The sequence below is a fragment of the Saccostrea cucullata genome, unplaced genomic scaffold, assembly GCF_032062105.1.
Source record: "Saccostrea cucullata isolate Sc308-1 unplaced genomic scaffold, CSIRO_AGI_Scuc_v1 ctg1450, whole genome shotgun sequence".
Taxonomy (NCBI): Eukaryota; Metazoa; Mollusca; class Bivalvia; order Ostreida; family Ostreidae; genus Saccostrea; species Saccostrea cuccullata.
Window position 1 is genome coordinate 189,865 of NW_026932943.1, and position 23,639 is coordinate 213,503.

The following is a 23,639-nucleotide window of genomic DNA, read 5'->3' on the forward strand; positions in this document are numbered from 1 at the left end:
AAAATTAATGGCATTTTTAAAAAATCTTCTTCTCAAGAAACAATGGGCCAGGAAAGATGAAACTCATGTGGAATCATCCTCAGGTAGTGTAGATTCAAGTTTGTTCAAATCATGACCCCCGGGGGTAGGATGGGGCCAAAATGGCCGATCAAAGTTTTACATAGGAATATATAGGAAAAATCTTTAAAAATCTTCTTCTCAATAATCACTGGGCCAGGAAAGATGAAACTCATTTGGGATCATCCTCAGGTAGTGTAGATTCAAGTTTGTTCAAATCATGACCCCCGGGGGTAGGGTGGGGCCAAAATGGCCGATCAAAGTTTTACATAGGAATATATAGGAAAAATCTTTAACAATCTTCTTCTCAAGAACCACTGGGCCAGGAAAAATGAAACTCATGTGGAATCATTCTCAGGTAGTGTAGATACAAGTTTGTTCAATTCATGACCCCCGGGGGTAGGGTGGGGCCAAAATGGCTGATCAAAGTTTTACATAGGAATATATAGGAAAAATCTTTAAAAATCTTCTTCTCAAGTACCACTGGGCCAGGAAAGATTAAACTCATGTGGAATCATCCTCAGGTAGTGTAGATTCAAGTTTGTTCAAATCATGACCCCCTGGGGTAGGGTGGGGCCAAAATGGCCGATCAAAGTTTTACATAGGAACATATAGGGAAACCTTTTAAAATCTTCTTTTCAAGTACTTCAAAGCCAGGCTTCGTTATATTTATAGGGAATCATCCTCAGGTAGTGTAGATTCAAGTTTGTTCAAATCATGACCCCCTGGGGGTGTAAAATTCAAGCGCGCCCCCTCACCCCAGTTTACTTTCAGTTCTGATCTGATCTGTGTTTTTTCTTAGCCAATTGCTGAGGTGAGCGATGTGGCCCTTGGGCCTCTTGTTTTACATACTTTTATTGTGCATGTCTTATTTTACTTTTTTATCCAACACACAATTTGGTTTCCAGTAGAAAAACATGGACACTGCCATTCTTACTATAATATTGATAGGTACCCATCTCTTGCAATGTATTCACACCTCTTTTTATACTACTGAATTAAATTTCATGATGCTTTCACATACGATTTTTTTTTATTAAAAATAATGTCACTCTACACCTCCTAGTTTACATTTTGATCTGATACTTATTTAGGGTCTCCCTGAACAAAACTTCGATTTCCCCTTATAATCATATGGGAAGCAGTGGGTATCATTAATTTAACTCAGTGCTAATAGTACCTCTACAATGTAGTTTAAAGATGAAACCGAAGGTTGCCTTACATTGAATCATGAACAGAAAAGCATTTTCGCAAAGACTGCATTTTGAAGATGGAAAGAAAGATTCTGGAACAAATAATCTTTTACAATGTTTTGTTTCTCAAACCATTACTAAATAGATTTAAGCTGAATTTCAAGCCAAAGTCTACGATAATACATACTTATCCCCGTTCCAAAACATAGTTATGTTTTGAAAACAAACCATTTCATGTTTAATACGTCTGCAAAAAAGATATATCTTGCGAGAACATGGGGAGAAGAGGCCTTTTATACTTCGTTTGCAATCTGTTTAATTTTAAAGGCAATTTTAATGTCATGTCATTTTAGTTTGTGTTAGTGGTAAATATGTGTCTATATGATAAGATTGATTGACTGCATGTTGTTTAATGTACCGCAGGTACCTCTCGAAGATTCTTCACTCATATGGATTTTACAAATTTTATCTTTTACTCGGCACTTACGGCCATTGAGCAATTTTTTCGGCTAACACCTAAGCGACACCTCGGTTTATATCTTTTACTAGTAAATGTTACTTTGCTAGAAACATTTTTGGTATTTCAAAATGAGAAGTTCAATGTTTATGTTAGCTCATATGTTAAGCATGATACCTTGGGAAACATAACATTGCAGATTCCCCATACAAAAACTAACAAGCTCAGGTGATAAACAATAATAATGCAGAAACATTGATCTTCTTACCAAATACAGCCTATTATTGGTTGACCGTTTGTATTTGGTTTCATACAAATTTTTGGCCTTAGTTTTATATTTAATTTGACTACCAAATGATCTTTTCAACTGATCAATACACAAGTCTCTACGCTTGCGTGACGAATGTAAAGGAAATGCTTATTTCTTTAAGGCACCGTATCTAATCTCTGAAATTTCTAGCATTCGAGTTTCATACACAGATAAAAGTTAAGTACTGTTTTTAGATAGATCCCTATTTGTTACCTTGTCTTCATGTAAATATAAACCTTATTTTCTACAGTATTGTTTTATATGATTTAAAATTAATCAAAACTAAATTTTAATTTATTTTATTGTAAACATTTTAAAGAACAGAGTCTTTTGTACATATCAAAATATGAATCTTCTCCTGCAGTTGATAAAAAGTCACTTTCCAGTTCCGGTGAGATAACGTCTTGGATTTCTTCAAATGTTGGGTTAGGTGTTTTCCTTAAAAATAAAATATTATTTTTATCCCATAAATATTGTATAAAATTTAAATCTAATGCAAAGTTGTCATTTAAGCAATATGTTTTTACAAAGAGAATTATAAATACTTACAGAATTCTTTCGTCTTGTCCCAGTAGATGAAGCATTCGTGAGTGACAATACGTATGAATATCGTCAATACTGTGAAGTTCTTTGGTTTTGGGGCCGAACATAAGGATTCCAATGCTGCAATGAACATGAGAAAAAAATTAGTAAACTACTTCATTAAAACAATCAATTTGATGAATATTAGCAATTTGTTTTAAAAATAACTTATTTCTGATTATTAGTTTACTAACAAGAGCTTGGATTGCTGATCACTCAGTCTTTCAGAAGGATTACTATAAACGAGATTTTTCAACAGAATCCTAAGACCCCGTGGTACAGATGCCGGAAGTTCCGGTATCTCCTGTGATTTGTAACATGGATTCTCTTCAACAGTCTGCTGGAATCTCTTGTCGACTTCCGGAAGCAGAAAAAGTGTGTGTAGCATCCTCCCGATTGCGTAAAGGTCAGATTTGTCGTAAATAATCATAAGTGTTACCTGAAGAATTAAAAAAAATGCTTTTTTTAGGTTAAGTAATTCAAAAATTACATTACACACTGTATGCTTTTTAAGAAATAGTAGATGCTTTTTGTGTCAATTTGTTTCAAAAAGAATTTGTGAAATCATAAATACATTATCTGTGTAGTAATAGTTGTAAATAGTGCGAAGAATAAAAAAAAATGGACCATCAAAATTTGGATTCATGTATCTTTTTTCAATTAAAAAGCACGGTAAACATTCATCTTAAAGTGTTACAACGGTTAAATCTCGTGAATCCCTAATATATTTTAAAATAAATTTTATGGACCACTCAGATTTCTTCGCATCATAAAACTCTAAAACATCCCAAACATGGCTCAAGGACCAAAATAAGGGTACATTGACACCAGGAAGACGTCGTAAACACATACGTTATTTCAATTAATACATTTTTTCCCATTGATTTTCCCAATGACATTTTTAGAACTTGAGGAGGAAGAAAAAGGATATTACATAATTAGGATGACTTGTCTAGATTACGTAATGGATCTCACACGATCAAACATCCCAAAGAGATCCCTGTATTTTTGTTAAAAGACAAATTTGCGAAAACTTAAAAAAAATTTAGAATACACGTCTTCCTCTTAAGTGGACAAAAATGATATAAGATGTAGAAAGATATAGATAGTCAGTTTGACATAAAATTCACAAATGTTGTATGTATACCCTCAAGAAAATAGCTGTTTTTAGAAGATCTTTTTAAAGTAAATAATAGGTTTATTCTCTGAAAACGCGAAGCAATTGCCTCTAATAGCAAGAAATCTTGAAATAAAACCAAACTTTCAAAATCAGTAAAAGTATTTGGTAAAAATAAGCCTAAAATCTTGCAAACAAGTTATCCTTAAACATATTGTTGACAAAGCAGAAACCAGATGTCCCCGATATTACCATCATAGACTTCATAGCGAGTGAGTGCAAAAGGCTTGTGTATAGGAACAGAAAAAATTCGAACTAAAACTTGTATATCTAAATCAATTTTTCATTCAAATCTTCTCAAAATTTCCTCGCTATCAGGATTCAACGCAATAATGGTTTATAATCATAAACAGTTTTTTAATTATATTACGTTCAGATATTGTTCTTGCAAAGAACTAATAAGACAAATTAAAGAGGAAAATACCATTAGCAAGAAAAAAGATGTCGTTCATTTATTTTTGATTTTTTTTTTTGTACATTAAAAAATTATCACATTATCAATATAATTACCTTCTTTGATATCAGCTGCTGTGCATTTCTATTGTACTGTATAAGTTCAGGTGACCAAGCATTTGAATTTCCCGCCATGATTTGACATTGTTCTTGGAGCACGATTTGTTGATTGTCATTGTCAAGAACACATAGAGCCATATCGAAATTTCCAATCACCGGACAAAAACGGTCGGACATGTACACATTTCCTGAATGTAGGTCTCTGTGGACAATTCCATATCGCTTCAAATAACAGAGAGCAGACAACATTTGGTACACTATACATAGGAGAAACTCATCCGTTAACCCGTATAAAGGAGCCGGGGTCACGCCCCGGAGCGATGTTACGAAAGACTGAAGGGTATGTGAATAATGCTCCGTCACAAGAAAAAAAGCCTGTCTCGGAATTTCAATGGAATTCATGGATCCTCGTGGGACAAGAACAGAAAGAAATTTTCGAAATCTTTCCGTTGATCCTCGAAAGACATGCAAGGATTTCAGAATGTTCGGATGTTTCAAGACCGAAAGTCTATGAAGCTTTTGGATTTCCAAAGCACATTGTGGCACTGAGTAATATCCGAATGTTGAGGCATTAGGATCGTCGCTTAGCAGTTTCATCTGAAAGAAAATATTTTTTCTTAAAAATAACAACACGAGTTTTTATGCCACACATTCTAGAAGCAGAGAAACAACAAGTAGAAGAACGAAGAAAAATTCATTCACTTGTAAAACAATATCAGAATTGATGTCCATTTTGGCAATAACTTTAAAATAAAGACTTCATTCCATCAGCATTATGGTATATAATATAATCGACTTTCATAAGTTATATAGGTATCAATAATTATCAATATGTAAAAAAAAAAAAAAAAAAATCAAGAGTTTGCTTACTTGTAATAAATGTTTCTCAAGTATAAAATACCATCAAATTAATATTATTAACTAAATTATACATGCCTTGAGATCACAAAACTTTCCAGATTTTAAATGTCTTATAAGAAATGTCAAGGATTCAGTTCCATTAGTCTCCGTTTTGGTTGGTCGATCTCCATTGACTACGTAATCAGTCCCTGGAAACCACTCCTTCATGGGCGTGTCCACAGGTTGTTCCGATGGAGGCTCTAACCACTTCCGCTTCATCCTTTCTTTTAAAACTTCAAAATAATTATCTGTAAAGGAACAAGAGGGGTGTGCTTGTGAGGTCTCTTGTAAGAAATCATACAAATGATCAACCGATTTTTTAACAGTGGAGTGCACTTTCAGTTTCTCTTCCAAAACCGTCTTCTGTTCATTAAGTCTTTTGCAGACAATCTTATACTTTCCTATCTCAGAAGTGAGTTCTTCGTTCAATACACTTAGCTCTTTAATATTTTTATCCTTCTGAACAATTTCTTCGTTGACTTTAACTATCTGCAACTGAAGCTTTTCCACCAACGCGACTAGAGCTTCTCGACTCTCTGTTGCGCTTACAACCTTACAACCTTTTGAAATATCACTGTCTTGTATGGCATGTTTCTCTTTCTCTTTATTTTCTACACAAGAGCATGTTTTGGCGCAGTTTAATTCGAGGTCATACGTAAAACATTCTGTAAGTGTTGCTGACAAGCATCTTTGTCCGTCTTTACTTATTTGTGTGTAACATTCTGTTTCCGATGCGGGCTCGTTGATTTTTCTTCTAATAATCTCCGGACAACTGTGTATTCTACTTTCACTTTCCCTCCATTTATTTTCGTAATCTGTTGAATGAAAAAATGCAACTCTCAAAACAACTGAATTTTAAAATGTAAACTTAAAATTTCTTCTTGAATATTCATAATGAACATTCATGTACAAAAAATTATACAATATTGCCTAATTTGAATTTGAATTTCTATTCTATCACAGTATAGCGAGATGAGGCAAATTTCAAGGTCAGAACTCCAAGGAAAACAATTATGAAAGATCTGACCTTGGAGATTTTCTAAACATACACTTGTTAAATGACTCTTTTGTCATATGAAAAGGGAACGCCACCACTTGTCGGTGGATAGCTGCAAATTTTTGTTCTATACATGCCAGTGAGGATAAATCGTTTGCGTGCCACCACTTACTGCGACGCGGAACCTCAGTTCATATTGTCCCGTCCGCAGAAAATAGTATAATGTTTCCAACGGTTTACTGAGCTGTCCAAAAAGTTGAAGTTGGACCGATTAGTGAAACATTGGACCTGCCGTTGAGACATTGGACCGCTATGACTTTTTAATGTTATATTGAAGGCACAATCAGATTCATATCTTAATTATTGCTAACATTAAAGCCGGTGGAAGATCTTTCAACATAAGAAATGAGAGTTAAAAGGTATTATAGAACATTTGTTAATTGCTCTTAGAAAAATGCATTTTGTCCATAACTGTTTACCTTCTGCGTAACGCCTTTAAGCAAACAGTTTAATATGACAAAATGCATGTTCCTTCGTTCCCAGTAAATAATTTTATGTTATTTATTGAGAGCCAACCTGTCATTTTTCTGTGAAGGAACTGAGATGTGTGAGTATGGAATCCCGCTTCTGCTTCCTCCGCCGCACTTCTTCTTTTCTCGTTGCGGAGAAATACATTAGCTCCATTTTGGACCAGTAACTTTACTATGTCTAGATTTCCCCTATATGCCGACAAATGAAGTGCAGTATTTCCAGTCTTGTTTTGCAGGTCTAGATCAGCGCCGCTGGAAAACAAAACATGACATATCATAAATATGCTTTCAATGGTTTACATTTATGGTTACACTATGTCTTGAAGCATTGTCAATTATGCATTAAAGTTTTCTAAACAAATTAAGATATTAATCGATTAAATTGTAAACAAAACATAAAATTAAAAAAGCAAAAAAACTGCAAAAAAATAGGACTTTGTAGACATAACTAAAATAACTGCTAAGACATTTTTTATCAAAATTGGCAAAACCTCAATTTTCTCCAAGTATTCTCTTCCAACCAGGTGATTATTTAACCAATCAAAATTTCATAACTTAGATGTGGTTTTATAGCAATGATGCTTCGAATGGGTTGAAATCATTGCGTCCACGGCGAATACTCAAAAAATTGTTTGTATGTTGTTTAACGCCCCTCTCAAGAATGTTTCACTTATATGGGACGCGACCACTTGCCGTTGGAGAACTATACTCGGCACTCTGGGCCATTAAGGGATCTTTTTCGTGCCAGCACCTATTGCAACAAGGGACCTCGGCTTATAGGTCTCATCCACAGGCCTTTAGATTGATTAATTGATTGTTTATTGTTTTATGTTCCATTTGATAATTTTTAACTCATATAGAGACGTCACCAAAAACCGGTGAAGGGCTTCAAATTTTGACCTTTACTCGGCACTTGGAGTCATTAAGCAGTGAGGGATCTTATTAATAATCGTGTCAACACCTGTCGTGACACGGGGCCTCGGGTTTTAAGGTCGCATCTAAAGGACCCGCAACTTTTGCTTGAAAATGTCGAGCTCATGGTGAAGGAACAGTCGCTACCCATTTTTGATCGACTTAGGTCATTCGAGGCCAGGATTCGAATTCACGACCTTTAATCACGGACCGAGCATTCCGCTCACCGACTGAGCTATCGTGACGGTAAATGTGTTTTGAAATGATTATCATGTTGTAAATTTTGAATTTTCTAGGGGGAGGTAACTTGTAAATTCAAATTTTACAACACGAAATGATGATTAAAAACAAACCTCTGAATTAACAATGTCACACAAGCAATATGACCACGGTCACATGATGCATGCAATGCAGTTGACCCCCAGGTGACTTTGGCGTTGAGGTCAGGTTTAAGTTTGATCAGCTCGGCGCTTAGCTTCGTGTAACCACGGCAACAGCTCCAGTATAGTGGGGTAGCATTATCCTTGTCTCTGGTATCCACGGATACTCCGTAATTAATGCAATTAATCACAGCCTGTAGGTCGCCATTTTTGGCAGCAGATATTATATCCAGATTGCTCATTCTTTTGATTTTCCCTTCCTAGACATTATTGTTGCCTGGTATCTGCAAAAATTAAACATGCTTGATTGTAATACTGGTGAATATATACTCCGAAAATTATGTCACAAATCCAAATTTCCTGTTTAATGTATTTGTTTTTCCAATGATTAATATACCTTCGGGATTTGCAGTCACTGAGTGTGGTTAAGAAAAAAAACTTATTTCTAGAAGATCAAGAGCAGAACGGCAGAATAAGACCCGAATTTTTTCATAGTTTACGAAAAATTATGCTAAAGAATCCACTTTCATGATAAATAAACTGAATATGAGAGCCATCGCTTTATATTTCACATACAGGTTCTTGTAAAATAGTGTTTTTTACAATACATTCATGAATTGTAAAAAGTTCTATAGATATGTAAAGGAGCGATAATGTGTCACTTTTAAATGTTGATATTCTCTTTCATTCACAACACTTCGGGTTATATTTGTGTAAACGCCCCTATTTGGTTACATGTGCGCGTAATATCCCGGATCCATCAAGCTCGCGCAATTAAATATTTTCTACTTGCATTACCTTAAATAAATGAAGATCTGGACTTATTGACGATCAGAAAAGGAATGGTTTAAACCTGTCTCAGAAAAAATTCATTAACCGAGCAGTTATAAGGTATATGATACATGCACCAAAAATCAGTGTAAAATTCATTCGAAAAGGGCATGACAATTCGATGCCAAAATAATAATAATATTACGGGTGTCTCTGTATTGCAATCATTTGCACAAATCCAAATATAAACTCTCTCTCTGTTGATATATATTATATATTAATTAACTTGCATAGGCCGGAAGTCCTGATTTTACGGAATAAACTTTAATAAGGGAAGTGATCCGCCATTGGCCGCACTCTGAACAAATGAGCGCTATATTTCTAACAGGAAACACAGGTCTAAAGGGAGCACGCTGATTAGAGACCAATTGAAAGCAGATACTTCACTTGCATTCATCTGCTCTTTATTTATATACATGAATGAAAATGGTATGAAAGTTACGAAATCGACGAAATAAGATTAATTTTTTTCTTCGTTAAAAAAAATGACTGTTTTTTAATGTTTGCAAATAACACAAGCTGCATCAAGCACATAATAACCTGTTGCCTCCTCCACAAATCAGTTTTAAATTTCACACTGTGCACGAAATCCACACGCAAGGACAAGAACGCAATAAACAAATATTTCTATTTTCAAAATTGAAGCAGTTATTGAATTAAATTGTCTCATATGATTTTCTATCTAAATGTGGTACTGTTTACGTAAGTATTTTTTAACTTCAAATAAAAAATTAATAACCGATCACTGTACATTACATGTATATATATAAGACGCTTCTTAGTAAAAGCTTCCAAGATTTTTTTAATTCAAAGAACCGGTAATTAAATCGTCCTTTAATTACATGGTGTCATATTGAGATCGAACTCTGTTTAGCAATTCATATCGCTACAGTTAAAATAAATGATTAAATTCTTATCAAATAATGAATATTGTGCAACAAAAATCTTATCAAATAATGAATATTGTGCGACAAAAATCCCATCGATAATTCTTTTTCAATATTTTTTCCCATTCTTTTTTTTTCCTTGAATATTTCAGTTTCAATAATTTAAAGCTTACCGATTCTCAGATGAATATAATTATACCAACTCAGTGTGCCACTGAAAGGATCAGGAAAAAAAGTTCATTGATCCAATAAAAAAAGATTAAATTCCTTGGTCAGACACCAATCATGAGAAAAATGTTTCTTAAAAACTTTTTTATAAATACCTCACTCTTTATAAAAGGCATCCGTAATCTAGTTATTCACAAGGACATGTGCGTCAAGATAAAGTATGAAGATCTGCAAATTTTGACTTCCTGTTTTTATACCACCCTAGCTGTTCACTTTAATTCACTAAAGAGGTACATTAGGTCAACAAAGGTATTTATGTTAGCAAATTAAAAAACATTCATAAATTCAATTGATTTTGAACACGTATATATATACACAGCTCGTTGTGCTTTAAACGGAGTATATTTTGCTTATCTTAATAACTTATCTGCATGCCTTATTCAACAATAATCAATAGCGTAACACAATTACATAATACTGCAAACTGTGACAGAGTCATTTTCCCCCATTCAGTAACTTAAGTGTTCAATGTATCTTGAATACTGTTCATTATCTCCATATGTTTCATGAAACGATTTTCATCTATACAATCAAAATATTCAATACAAAGGTCATTCATTGCCATTTATATTTTTTTCCTATTTCAGAAATGTTTAAAAAATTCCCTTCTGAAAACTTACAAGGCACAAACGTTGTAAGAAATATGATTCTTGGTCATTCTACTATTTCATCACCTAAACAGTGAATAATTTAATTGAAAATACAATGTTTAAGATATTTTTATCTTATTATAAATATTTAATGTATATTACTTATTATCTCCTGAACACAAATGATAACTAGGGAAATAAAAAAAAATGAATGGAAAAAGAAAAAAAAATATACTAATATGTTAAATAACATTTACTTTGTGATATTTAAGGCATGGATAAAAATTTTATGAAAGAATACTGTTTGCTTGTTTCATGACCTAGGGACTGCATAATATCGAATTCAAACCAAATACAAATATTTTAAAAATCCATCGTTATACTAGTATGCCAATAAATAAATAGTTCAGAACGCAAGTTTTTTTTTATTTACTTATTAAGCAAAGAGAAATTTGAGGGGTGTTGTGTGGGGTGTGAAAATTTTCATCGAAAAAGGAAAAAAAAATATTTACCTTTAATTTTTGGAATTGAAATATGAAATTATTTGAAATGATGGAACTGGCCTTATATATTGGCTGAAACTTTTTTTCCCTGTTGCATATGTTGTAAAAATAATTATTTATTTTTCTTCCTCGCTGGCGCAGTTACCTTAATTTGTACAAAGTCTACAGCTGTGAAAATATACACATCCTGTATCAATTTGTACTTTGCTTAACAAGCAGAAGGGAAAAAAATTCAATTGTAAATTTTCAACAGGCAAACTTCCGGGTTTCTCAATTAAGTCGTCTATCGCACAACGGATAGCTTTATTCAGATAATCGATAAAATATATTTAGTCTAACGGTGAGTGAAAGTGAAGGTCGTCAATTTTCTGTGTTAGATCTGACATCTGACTTTCCTACATAAGATTTCCGCAATAAGCACAACTAAAACTGGAAATCTCATTAAATTTAAATAGCTTATTATTTTTAGGATTTTTCTTAGTTTTGTTTTCGATCTTTTTCAGCCTACCAGAAGCTTAAATATACACAAAGCAAATTCATTGAAATTTTTTCCTTAGTATTTTGCTTTCAGGAAGTCTTTATCCGAAACTTTTTCAATACTTCACTTCCAAGAAGTTCACAGCGTATCTTATTTAACAGGACAGGTTAGATCACCAAGATAGAATTTAAATGTCCGGCTGACCCATATAAGGTACAAAAGACTTAAATATATACATCTATGATTGGGGAGAATACTAGCAATTAATGTAATTAAACTAAGCATGCATTGATTTCTTTTCCAACAATAAACCATTCCAAAGAATTGTATTTATATCGACCAAGTTCAGATTAAAGTTTAGTTAAGTCTTTGTTAAAGTGTATCAAACTTTTTTCAAACTCTTTTCCAAATGAATACATGTGGATGTATATAAGAAGGTAAATAAGGTTTACAAACCATTATGTAAATTTTTTCAGATGTATTTGTTCCCAGTTGCTACCTTACAACATGTCTTTCTTTCTTATTTTTGAAGCGAACCAAGTATTAAATAGTTTATCTATAAAAAATATCAAATTGAGCATTAGATACACAGATCAGAAAAAAAGATGATCAGAATCAAAACTCAATTCTAAGAACTCAATCCAATTTACTTAGAAATGCATCAAAATTATCTCCATACATCCATATATTTTGTTCCCATTCTCAAACAGAAGGCAGGAATCTTTATCATTTCATTACAAGGTCAAGGAAAAATATCTTCAAAACTTCCTATTACCAAAACTGACGAAAACGGTATTCAGGTCATTAAAAAAGATATATTCTCGTAGTGCAAAAATAGATACCATTTTTTTCATCGTTGCCCTTTCAGTAAATTTAAAGTCAACATAAAAATAACTTGAAAGATTTCTTTCTGATATTTATTAAGGTTATTAAAAATTAAGGAATTAAGATACATAATTTAAAATTGCGTCAACGAAATACCCAAATCAGATTTTCAAAAAGTTTTAAAAAGTTTGCACTGCGGACTATCATAGCCTTGGTCAATATTGCACTGAGAGAGAGAGAGAGAGAGAGAGAGAGAGAGAGAGAGAGAGAGTATAATTTTTTTCTAATTTGCAACTACATATAATAAGATGTAAATATGTACCATTTACACCGAAAAATATAGCGTACCTTAATGCATAACTGACCTTTCTTAAAATTCAGTCAATCCCGCCATTCTGACATATATCCATTATGTTTTCTCACTAGCAGACGATATCATGGTCTGATCGAACCAGGAAGTGTGTGTATTAAGATTAGCGGGGAATTCCCTCGCCTTAACAACAGTACACATCATATATGTTCAAGTAGACAAGCTATGTAAATATTCTGTATGAGGACGGGTATAGAGTTATTTATTCTTTTTAAAGCTGATCATTGATAAGAAAATTTCGAAGAAATTTTGAGTTCTGAATAAGAAAGAAAGATGCTGCTCCCCATTTACAGGGCTGAGGAAACGATTTTTATAAATAGGTTATTCTTGAATACAGCTTGATTCATTGATCTGGTTTTCATACATTTAATCGTTAATTTTGTTAAATACTAGTTACCTGATAAACTGACCGAGACGACAGGTGGCAAAAGTTTTTTTTCCCATCGTTTATCGTTCAGGATTAAGTTGAACACAATTGATTGTGGTTTACGTATTGTAACACGCAGAACATAGGGACGGTCAAAAATTGCGTTGACACAAATATATTCTTTAAATTCTTCTCTAAAGCGCTTTGAAGAATAGCTGATAACAATTGTTTTGTTTACATGCCCCATGGATCAGGGCAAATGTTCTGTCAATGGACTTGTGCAAATGTTCTGCCCATAGGACGTGGGCAAAATGATCAAACAGTGTACATGAACTTACTAATAGTATGTTCATCCATTCTTTTAGTCTAATATAAAAAAAAACATGACACTCAAGGAAAGGGACAAAAAGACGATCATCTACAGAAAAAAAATCTTTAGAAATACAAACTGTATATCATAGAATCGTTAAAAAATAATTGGGCAAAATGTTAACTATATTTTTTTTCTCAATATGAACAATATTTAATGGTTCTTCAGAGTGATAAAAATATCGTTTTTTGTTTGAAACGATAATTATTAAAACTGTATTTTGGAAGAACTTGGTTATATTTTCAAATCTGGACATCTTATAATTATAAACTACACTTTCTAAGTGTTTCGAACTTTTAATATTTTAGTCAAAGTGAAACAATATATGTATGACCTACCTAATCTATACTAAATTCCTAAAGTTCATAAAAATTGATCCGGGTTCAACAAACGCTCTACCAAGCCCCTATCTTAACTCCTTATGAAAGCATTAAGTGATGCAAAGGAGAAACTTAAGAGGTGTTGTGCTACATCTTATTTTATAATTGTTATAAATCAGTTATGGATTCTCAAAATCTCTTTTAAAACCTTGAGAAAAATTAATAATTGCCAAATTGACAAAAGTATTTAACAAGAAACAGACTTTTCATCACGTGATTTGTTAAAATTAAAATAACTCCGTCAAAAATGACTCGAATTCTAAATTCAAGTATTCTGAAGTTGATTTTGAAAAGGATGCTGATCCAGAAGCGCATCATTTATGTAGTTTCCTGAAACCGTCTTCTAATAAACTATTGGTGTCCCATGGGACACAAATTGCTCTCCCTTTTAAGCCAATTTGTTTTTGTATTACTATAAAGCAGAATTTTGTAAAAACTTCAACATGAGAAGAAGAGAATACTTGTTATGCTATTCACCTCGACAATTAGATATATCGACGGCGATCTATGAATTGACAAGAGTTATTTTCATTCATATATCTCGATATAATCCCAATGACACGAGCCTGTCACATCTGTTTCATATTTGGATGTTTTACGGACTATGGATGATAAAGGCTAAATAACAATGAATTGTATGTCAAGCGAGATGACCAGCTTTTCAATCTTCAACTTCCCAAATTTATGTGGACATACTGAGCTATCACTTTCATAGGTGATTTTGTCTCCATCTATTTGCTAATCAAGGGCAGGAATATGATCAATTTTAAACAAATTTTACCCAAACTAAAACAGGCTACTCACACATAAGTTGAAGTAGCAGGAGTATCAACAATTTATTTTAATGTCAGCATGATATATATCGATATAACAAACAGTATTCAAGCTGAAAATTCCATAAAACAATACATAAAAAGGAGCAGAGCAAACACGGACCTCCAAAACATCAGAGTTGGGATCAGGTGCCATGGAGGAGCAAAAATGTAATCCATCACTTGGTCGTATTTTGTCTGACCCGTTTTATATCAATTGTTGGGCCTTATTATAGCGATCATGTCGGGGGTGACCGGTCAACATTTAGACCTGGACGATTAACGCAAACATGGCTGAAAAGAGAATATGTTCCAGTGGTAGGCTCAAGTGATAAAGTGATAAAATTCATAAAAATATTGAAAATTAATCAATTTTTTTCCTGGGCATTAATCATAAAAATATTACAATTACAGGAAAAAACATTTATTATTTGTTTTATAAGATAGAATATGTTATTGAGTTATCGGCGAGATATCTTTTTAGTGTAAGATACCTCCTTTTAATATGATTTTTGTTTAGATATTGAGTTGTTTACTGAACATTTGACACACAAGTCATATTTATACCCTCTATGACCACGCCTGATTTACTTCTTCTGCAATATAGGAATCGTTAATGCATGGTTTTTAAAATCTAGAATTATACTAGAAGTATGTCGCTTTTCAGGTGTCAAATATACAGTGTAATTTTACGATATTTTGAGCATAATTGCTTTCAAAAGTTGAATCATTCCTTTTAAACAGTATCAAATCCACCAAAGAATTACATGTACGCCTGAGCTGTGCTTTTGGCTTTTCAAAGCACTGTTGATTATTTTGTGATTAAAAATCAAAAAAAAAAAAACAGTCACACCACGCAATTTCATTCAGAAGGTTGCATTTCTGATAATATGATTGCCTGTCTAAATCCTCTTGATTTTCTTTCCCTCCCTTTTATAACTAAAAAACATCAACTGGTTTTTGTCACTTACATGTGAATGAGTTATAATGTTAACATTCTTAAAGCTGACATTGAATGCTTCGAATTACAGTCATTTTTTTTTTCAATTTGACACAACCTTGATAAAATTATGGCCCAACATTCAGAATTGCATGTAAAAAATTATCAATATTTTTAAACACCGCGATCAACACATAATAAAATCAGTTGATTAAAATCAATGAATTTTTTTCGCTCTTTCTAAACGCCTCAAATTCTCAAAGGAATCTTTTTCTTCGTATAGTTATGATGCTAGAATATCAAATCACCGGATGATATTTATAAACCACCCTCGCATTCATATACTCCATCTGTTTTTAGGAATTGCATTTCTTTTTCATGACTTCTTTGTCAATAACGTCTTTTAGACATAAAGGTACACGCACAAGGTGAAGAGCAATGAGTAATATCTCCTTTAGGCCATGCATTTGGCAACAGGTAACAATCAAGAAGAAACTGATACAAGTTTTTAACATCTGTTATAGTAGCAAAATTGACCTGCCATTTCAAAATTACTATATAAGGTAGAGAATGATATAATTATTTTGACAATTTAGAAGTGATTACATGAAATACATCCCCTTATTTGCTGTTCCAGGTATTCATCCCTTATATGGTTCTCTATGCTCAGGAATTTCCAGGGGTCAGTGTATAGTTATGCCCTCCTCACGTTATAATTCTGAAATCTAGCGCAATCGCTATCTTCAGACTCTTCCATGATAACGATTTCTTTGATTTTCCTATCTAAATAAGTAGTTTTTTTTTTAGCTTAAAAATAAGTTTAAAGGCAGCTGTAAATTGCAAAAATACATTTTCCAAAAATCTACGCTGTAAATGAAGATTTTGTGCAAAAGCCCTGTTATTATCTGCCCCATTACATTTCAAAACGTGACATTTGGTGAAATTTATCCGTATTGATTTCTAAAATGTACGTATAAATTGAGGAATGACCGAAACTTTTAGACAGCACAACTTTCTTTAGGTAGTAATTGGTATATTCGAATCAAATGAAAAATATCTCACAACATTAGGATGAAATATATGGAGATAACGAACAGTATTTTGATGAACAGTATCCACGCTCAAAAGTCCATCAAACAATACAAAGTAGGAGCACAAACACGGACCTCCGAAACATCAGAGTTGGATCAGATGCCATGGAGGAGTGAGCAAAATTCCGTCGTCAATTCAGTGTATAAATAATGGACCAAAAATAAGTATGAAAAACGTCAGTCAGCCTTTGACTCAATGATAAATTGTATTTGCTGAGAAGGTCATTGTATTGACCATAGAAATTACGAAATGATGTCTTAAAATTAGACTGTTGATATTCTTGTTTCATTTACTTTTTTGTTAATTATTTACGTCGTTTTTAAAATTGTACATACGTAGAGCATGCTCTTGCGTATCGAATCAACTGAGAGATATAGACTCCGTATGCAGGTGATGAAGGTACATTGTATCGACATAAGAATAGAAATAACTATTGATCATTGACAATACGTCGTCTGTATATCTAAATGTCGAGTTGAAGGTCAGAATAAGTGTTCTTTAAGTATAAGATTTTGAAAAAAAATTCTGCTTCATATGAATACAAAATAGGTCTGCTAACATTAGATAATCATTAAGATGTGACAAAAAGATGTTGATCATATTTATGTTTTTGAAATATAAGTTTATTTCAAGGGTAGTTTGTATCTTCAAACGAAACATATGTCACAATTCTAGGAAATAGATATTACGATGAACATTAAGATGTGACGAAAAAGGGAAAGGTAAAGCAAATGTTGTTTAAATTTATTTAGAAATAGGTCCAAATAACCGTAACTTAATTATTTCGCTAAAAAGCTAAGTCGAGTACATATTTTAAAGCAGAATGACTGCAGTTGCGCACGTAACCTTAAAAGAGGTGTTAACCTTGAAGATTTACCGGGTGAATTTTTTAAAATTATTCCTTTACTTTGCATTATGCTTAAAGTTTTGTGTCTGATTTACATACAATTGAACTTCAACATCTGGAACAGCAATATTTCGAATACCAGTCAGATTTCTTGAAAGAATTGACCGTTATACTAAGAGAATACCAAACAATGAAAAATATACTGGATTATGAAATTAGGCATGACTTATTTATATTGCATGAATGTTAATCTCGTTAGTGTTAAAAATCTTTCTATTCCACAGTGTAGCAATTAAAGTAGAATGGAACTTTTTAACAATACACAGAAACGCAAGTCTAGTCTTGGACATCGGTCTTACAATAAAGGTATTATACACAATCTCTTGATTCATGACTACCTTAGATAAATAGACAGCTAGCTATAGGTCTTTTAAAAAATGGCATCCAAGTTTGTCATTTCCATTTAAACAATTTCAATGATCTATTTGGAAAGGCCTACAGTAGGAAAAACCAAAGTCGAATTCTTCGAAAAAAAAATCAAAATTTTCTACAGATAATAAATTCTGTGAAAAATTGAACTAGATCATTGGCCAAACTTGCAAAAAAACCTTGGCAGTATTAATAAGAGTGGATTCAAATTATCAAATAAATGCTGACATCTTTGGGTGACAAAGAGCTCCAAAAAGTTAATCTGTAATCTTTATGGGCGTTTTGGAGCACCTAAAATTACTTAATTGCTCTATTATTATCAATGAAAGTTAATTTTCTAGAAAATATTTGATCATCAAACAAGTGGTCCTTAAATACGTACATCTTTCCGTAGACAAAGAGAGGAATATTTGATAAGAAACCTAGGCACGGTCTTAACATATGGATGTAATGACAATGTAAATAGTATTGGGAATCTTTCCAGCGCATAATGAAGCAACGTTAATGTAATGGGTGTTTTTAAGCGTAGTTATGGGCATCGGTCTTAGAATATCCCTTTTATACAGGATATCTCCTTTGTTTTATTTCCATTTAACGTAAATCAGAAGTAAAGTTTTTATCACATTTGAACCAAACTTTTCTCTGTTCCTTTGAAACTTTTAAATAGTCTATTGAAAAGGTAATGGGAAGTCCAAATTTGGATTCGTCGACACCAGAATGCAGGCTTGGTTCTGTGGTTATGGATATTACAAACCATGGGATTTTTAAACCGCCTCGTTGTACAGAAGAAACAGCTTTAACAACCCATTTTCGTTTAACTTTAATAGTATGCTAAATAAATTGATAAATTAGTATGAGTAATATTCTTCATCACAAAAAGGTCCAGTCTTGTATTCCAGCATATTTTTCAAACTGAAGACTATATACCCCGTACGTCCGAGAAATGTACATAGTTCATTGCTATTAAACTTTTTTTTTCATTTCAAAAACTTTAAAGAACCTGAATATCAAGGCAAGTATCTGAAACAAAATCCTCCATCATGTTCATGTCCAACTTCATCCTACACTATAGTCCTGCTGGACAGGATACATGTATCAATGATGAAGTAAATCAAGTTTTTATGAGGACCTAAATAAATTTATTTTAAATAGGCAAATAATAAGGGAGCCCAGATTTAAAAAATTAAAGATTAAAGAACTAGGATTTTTTGAAAAATGGCCACATTCATTTATAAAACATTTGTCAAGAAGCATTAAAAATTTAGTATTTTATGCAAAAGAGAAGTTACATTTACATGTATTTTTCAAATTGTGAACATGAGAATTTGCCTTTAAATATTTTAAATCGATACAATGATCTAGTCAGCAAAAACAATTTTTCAATGAATCAAATGCTGACTGACGTTTTTCACACTAATTGTTAATCCATTATTTACGAGGGTTGTCCCATAAAATCGTGGACAAAGCGTTTTTCTCGAAAAGTAATGGGCGCACTAAGCTGAAATTTTCAGTAAATGTTTATTCATCATATTTAAGTGAATCTTAATGTTTTTGATAATATATATGCAAAAATAAAGATTTTATTCTGCTTGAATGTGCACAAGGTATGGTCCTACGGCGCACGGTAAAAATAGCATGTTTATATTAGAGAAGACATAGGAATTAATTCGTAATAAAAGTTTTCAATACATAAGATTAGGATGAAAATTATCCTAATTCCATTCCTTAATCAATTCTGTCGTTTTTTTTAAAAATTTCAAGGCATTCGGTTAATTTTTGGCAGTTTCCCGGGCAATTGAAATGGGAAAGTAATAAACACAATACACGAAAAATGGCGACTTTTTATGACGTTATGGCGCACCGGAGAGCAGTTCCGATAGATTATGATGTTGTAATGACGCCTTAAGAGACTTTAAAGGAATACCGAAGAAAGAAAATACGAAAAATATCACCAGATTTTTAGTATATAAATGAAATGAAAGTTTTCTTAGTGAAGTCTTCGTGGTCGAGTCCCCAGATAGAACAAAACATATGGACAGACTGCCATTTGTAATAGCAAAGGACGCTGTCACTGTCGACCGTCGATGTGAGATTCTCTTTTAGTTGAATGATGGTGAGAATACTCACTCTAACTTGCTAATACATATTCAGAAGATCGCATGAGTGTGCCACATTGGTTTCTTAACTGGTTATAGATACTCATATATGTAAATCAATAAAATTCTAAATTTAAGTGGGGGCTTATCCAACTTTTAGTTTAGCAAAGATGAAACGTGACGCTGTTTTAGACACTTTGACGTTACCATCCGTGCGCCGTAGGGCGATACAGTACATAACATAAAATATCACAATTTGTTTACCTATACATATATCTATTTGAAATTTGCTATGTATATTCATAATTTATCTACTAAAAAGTGGTGAAAATTTCAGAACGCAGTGATTATTATTTTTCAAACTAGACAACTTGTCCACGATTTTACGGGACAACCCTCGTATACACTGAATTGATGACGGATTTTTCTTTTATTTCCCGATCATGACATTGAGCACACGGCGGTTGTGTCTGTTCGGCAGGGGATGCTCACTCCTCCATGGCACCTGAACCCACCTCTGATGTTTTGGAGGTCCGAGTTTGCTCTGCTCCTATTTTGTATTGTTTTATTGACTTTTGATCTTAAATGCTGTTCGTTATCTCCATATGTTTCATTATACCCCTCGCTTGAAAAGCGGAGGGTATATAGTAATCGGTATGTCCGTCTGTACGTCTAGCTGTCTGTACGTCCGTCCGTCTGTCTGTTACGCTTTAGGGTACCCATCTCTTATCCACAACTCCTCTCATACCACTAAATGTAATTTTATGAAACTTTCAAAAATCTTTATTTCATAATGCCATTGTGACCTCCTATTTTACTTTTTGATCCGACACATATTTTGGGTTTCTCATAGCAAAACATGGACACTGCAATTTTATTATCATTTGTATATGGGAGGTGGGGGAGGGGGGTTATCATTTAGTGAGCTCATTGCTCACAGTACCTCTAGTTATAAAATATTTTCAATTCATATATATTAAAAATGAATAAGATAGAAATATATTTTTTAAATTAAATCAAATTATTTATATTTACAAATTCCTGTATACCATTCAAAAAATAAAAAACAAAACAAAAAACAAAAAACAAAAATAAAAACAAGTCACTTGATCTATTTCAGAATTCTAGCTAAGTGGGAAGACACTTTAAGAACTCTAGAGAATTTTTAGACAATTTGAAATCACAAAATTTAACTAAAATCAATTACAGCAAAACAAACGACTTTTCAACACGTTGTGCTTTCTGAATGAAATTTGATGAAACTTTCACAGCATCTAAATTACATATTGCCATGGTGACCTCTTATTTTACTTTTTAATCCGACACATATTTTGGGTTTTCCATAGCAAAACATGGACACTGCCTTTATACAGTTGTATTTATATGGGAGGCGGGGTATCATTTAGTGAGCTCATTGCTCACAGTACCTGTAGTTTAAATAAATTTCGACGACATACGTACATGTATTATCAAATAACAAGAGTTATTTCCACTAAGCTTGAGCTTGAATTTAGCTACCTCAGTGTCAAATACTTTGGTCTTATATTTGTATATTCTACTAGAAAAATGGTAGTCTATCAACCAAGCTATACGATAAAAATGATGATTTTAACTTTTCAATCGTCAACACATATTTGGGGTTTCCCATAGCAAAACATGGACACTGCCATTATATTTATAGGGAGGCGGGAGTATCATTTAGTGAGCTCGTTGCTCACACAATCTCTAGTTAGATGATTTAATTTTGTGTTCATTTGAAACAATTTATTTTAAAATTTCTTGAGAAGAAAACACTTGCAGTGATTTTCAACTCGACATTCAAATATACCGTGTGTCCTGTTTTTTTTTTTCGCGATGATCTATTTTTAGCTGTTTTATAAAAAATTATATTCAGAGTAGAAATGTCCTTCACAAGTATCGTCATTCCGCGCTAAGTGTTGTGTACAAAGTTTAGCAAATTGATCACACCCGTGAAACGTACACTGTTTTTGTAAACAGGGCACGAGCTCTGTTATTGTTAATGTTTACGATTCACCGGGTGCGTTCAATTGTTAAAGTCTGCTCACCACATCTGCACGGACTGACAATATACTGTGTGTATGTTTTGCTTTCGAACATTTCTACTCTGCATTTTCTGGATTATAGTTTTAATATTTTTCATTTATACACAACAAGATTGCCACTTTTCCTAAGTATTAAGAATAAAATTAAAATTTCTGAGAGTGCAAGGATGTGTCAATCAAACTCATCAAAAAATTTGAAGTTTTAATAACTTCTAGATGAAATAAAATTTTTAATATATTTTTGTGTGAAATGCTATTAAAATATTAACTTCAAATCTGTGTCCATGCACCATTAAGCTATGTAAACAAAAACATTACACGTGCCCTGTTTACATTACAAATGTTGGAAGCTCTAAATCTGTCTCGATCTCTACAATTGAAATTCAAATTTTTGATGATCTATGAAATACCTAAGTTAAATATTTGTTAACATAAAAAATGGAAAATAAATTTGAATTTTTTTTTTGCTGACACTGTGTCCCTTTGGAGTAAAGATTTCTTATAAGATGTCTATCTTACAATATTTTGTAAAAAAAGACATTGACACACAGGTATCAGGTCCGGAATTTGACATCGCAAAATCATAATAATATACTTATTTTGGGGGTTATCAATACGGCCATTGAAATGTTAGCTAAGGACAGTTCTCTGTTGTTTGAAAACATCGAACTCATAAAATCATGGACACTGTCTTTGCTTATTCTTATGGGGATGGTTAAAGGTCAAGTATAATATTTTTGTGGAAATTCATAATTATTCATTATTGTCAGCCTCTGGAGCAATATGGATGACATTCTGAGGTCTATTTATTTTTTTCACCAATTTCCATCACTAATAGTCGTTTAAACTTACCTGTGTGACAAGTGGATCCTTTATTATAAATCGCTTATCTCCCTTGTTGCGTGACGTCATCAGAGACAGCGTGAAATAGGAAGTGCATGCTATATTGCCGTGTTTGGAACATTATTGTTTGCAAGATGTTGCCATTTGGGCTTTCAACTGTACCAATAAATCGGAACAAGACATGAGTATATATTTAAATTCTTACGCACCTGAATTGAGGGAAATATGGACATTCAATTTAAAATGAGATGGTTTTGAGCCCAATAAACACGAAACACTATAAATATAAGCGACATTTTACATAGACCAGTTTAGGCTACATTTTAATTAATTATAAAATTATCTCACGAATATCTTGATTTTATTTCAAATTTAAGGGGGGACCTATGTCCGAAAAGTCTTTGTGTGAAATTTTCAAAACTTTAACATTTCTTTCATGGCCACTTGCTCTTAATTTTTAGATATTAAAAACAATACCTTTATGTGCTTATTTTCGAACAGGAGCACGTGCAAAAACAGTGTGAAATGCTAAAAATAGATAATTTTGAGACATTACTGTTCTACCCCAAATATGCGCTAAAAAGAACCAAAAATGTCAAATCACATTTAAAATCAACAGGTATATAAATTATTTGACTTGTATCTTTAAAATAAAGGCAAATTCATTATATTTCATCTCG

At 32.7% G+C, this 23,639-nt stretch overlaps 1 protein-coding gene across 1 annotated transcript; it reads right to left on the reverse strand.

Annotated features, from left to right (window-relative positions):
• Positions 1–2,300: 2,300 nt before the first annotated feature.
• Positions 2,301–12,821, reverse strand: LOC134236607 (uncharacterized). The gene is made up of 8 exons (XM_062718780.1): positions 12,712–12,821; positions 7,982–8,292; positions 6,763–6,968; positions 5,226–6,004; positions 4,287–4,886; positions 2,794–3,038; positions 2,567–2,680; positions 2,301–2,455 (listed from the first exon to the last, which is right to left on the reverse strand). The coding sequence occupies exons 2-8, from the start codon at positions 8,248–8,250 to the stop codon at positions 2,317–2,319; spliced, it is 2,352 nt and encodes a 783-aa protein (XP_062574764.1). The 5' UTR covers positions 8,251–8,292; positions 12,712–12,821; the 3' UTR covers positions 2,301–2,316.
• Between the last annotated feature and the right edge of the window lie 10,818 nt (positions 12,822–23,639).

Coding starts and splice junctions, on each gene's coding strand:
- LOC134236607 (XM_062718780.1), bottom strand. CDS start 8,250: ATGAGCAATCTGGATATAATATCTGCTGCCAAAAATGGCGACCTACAG. Junction 6,969..7,981: donor GTGACATTGTTAATTCAGAG/GTTTGTTTTTAA, acceptor TTTGTTTTCCAG/CGGCGCTGATCTAGACCTGC. Junction 2,681..2,793: donor GATCAGCAATCCAAGCTCTT/GTTAGTAAACTA, acceptor TGTTCATTGCAG/CATTGGAATCCTTATGTTCG.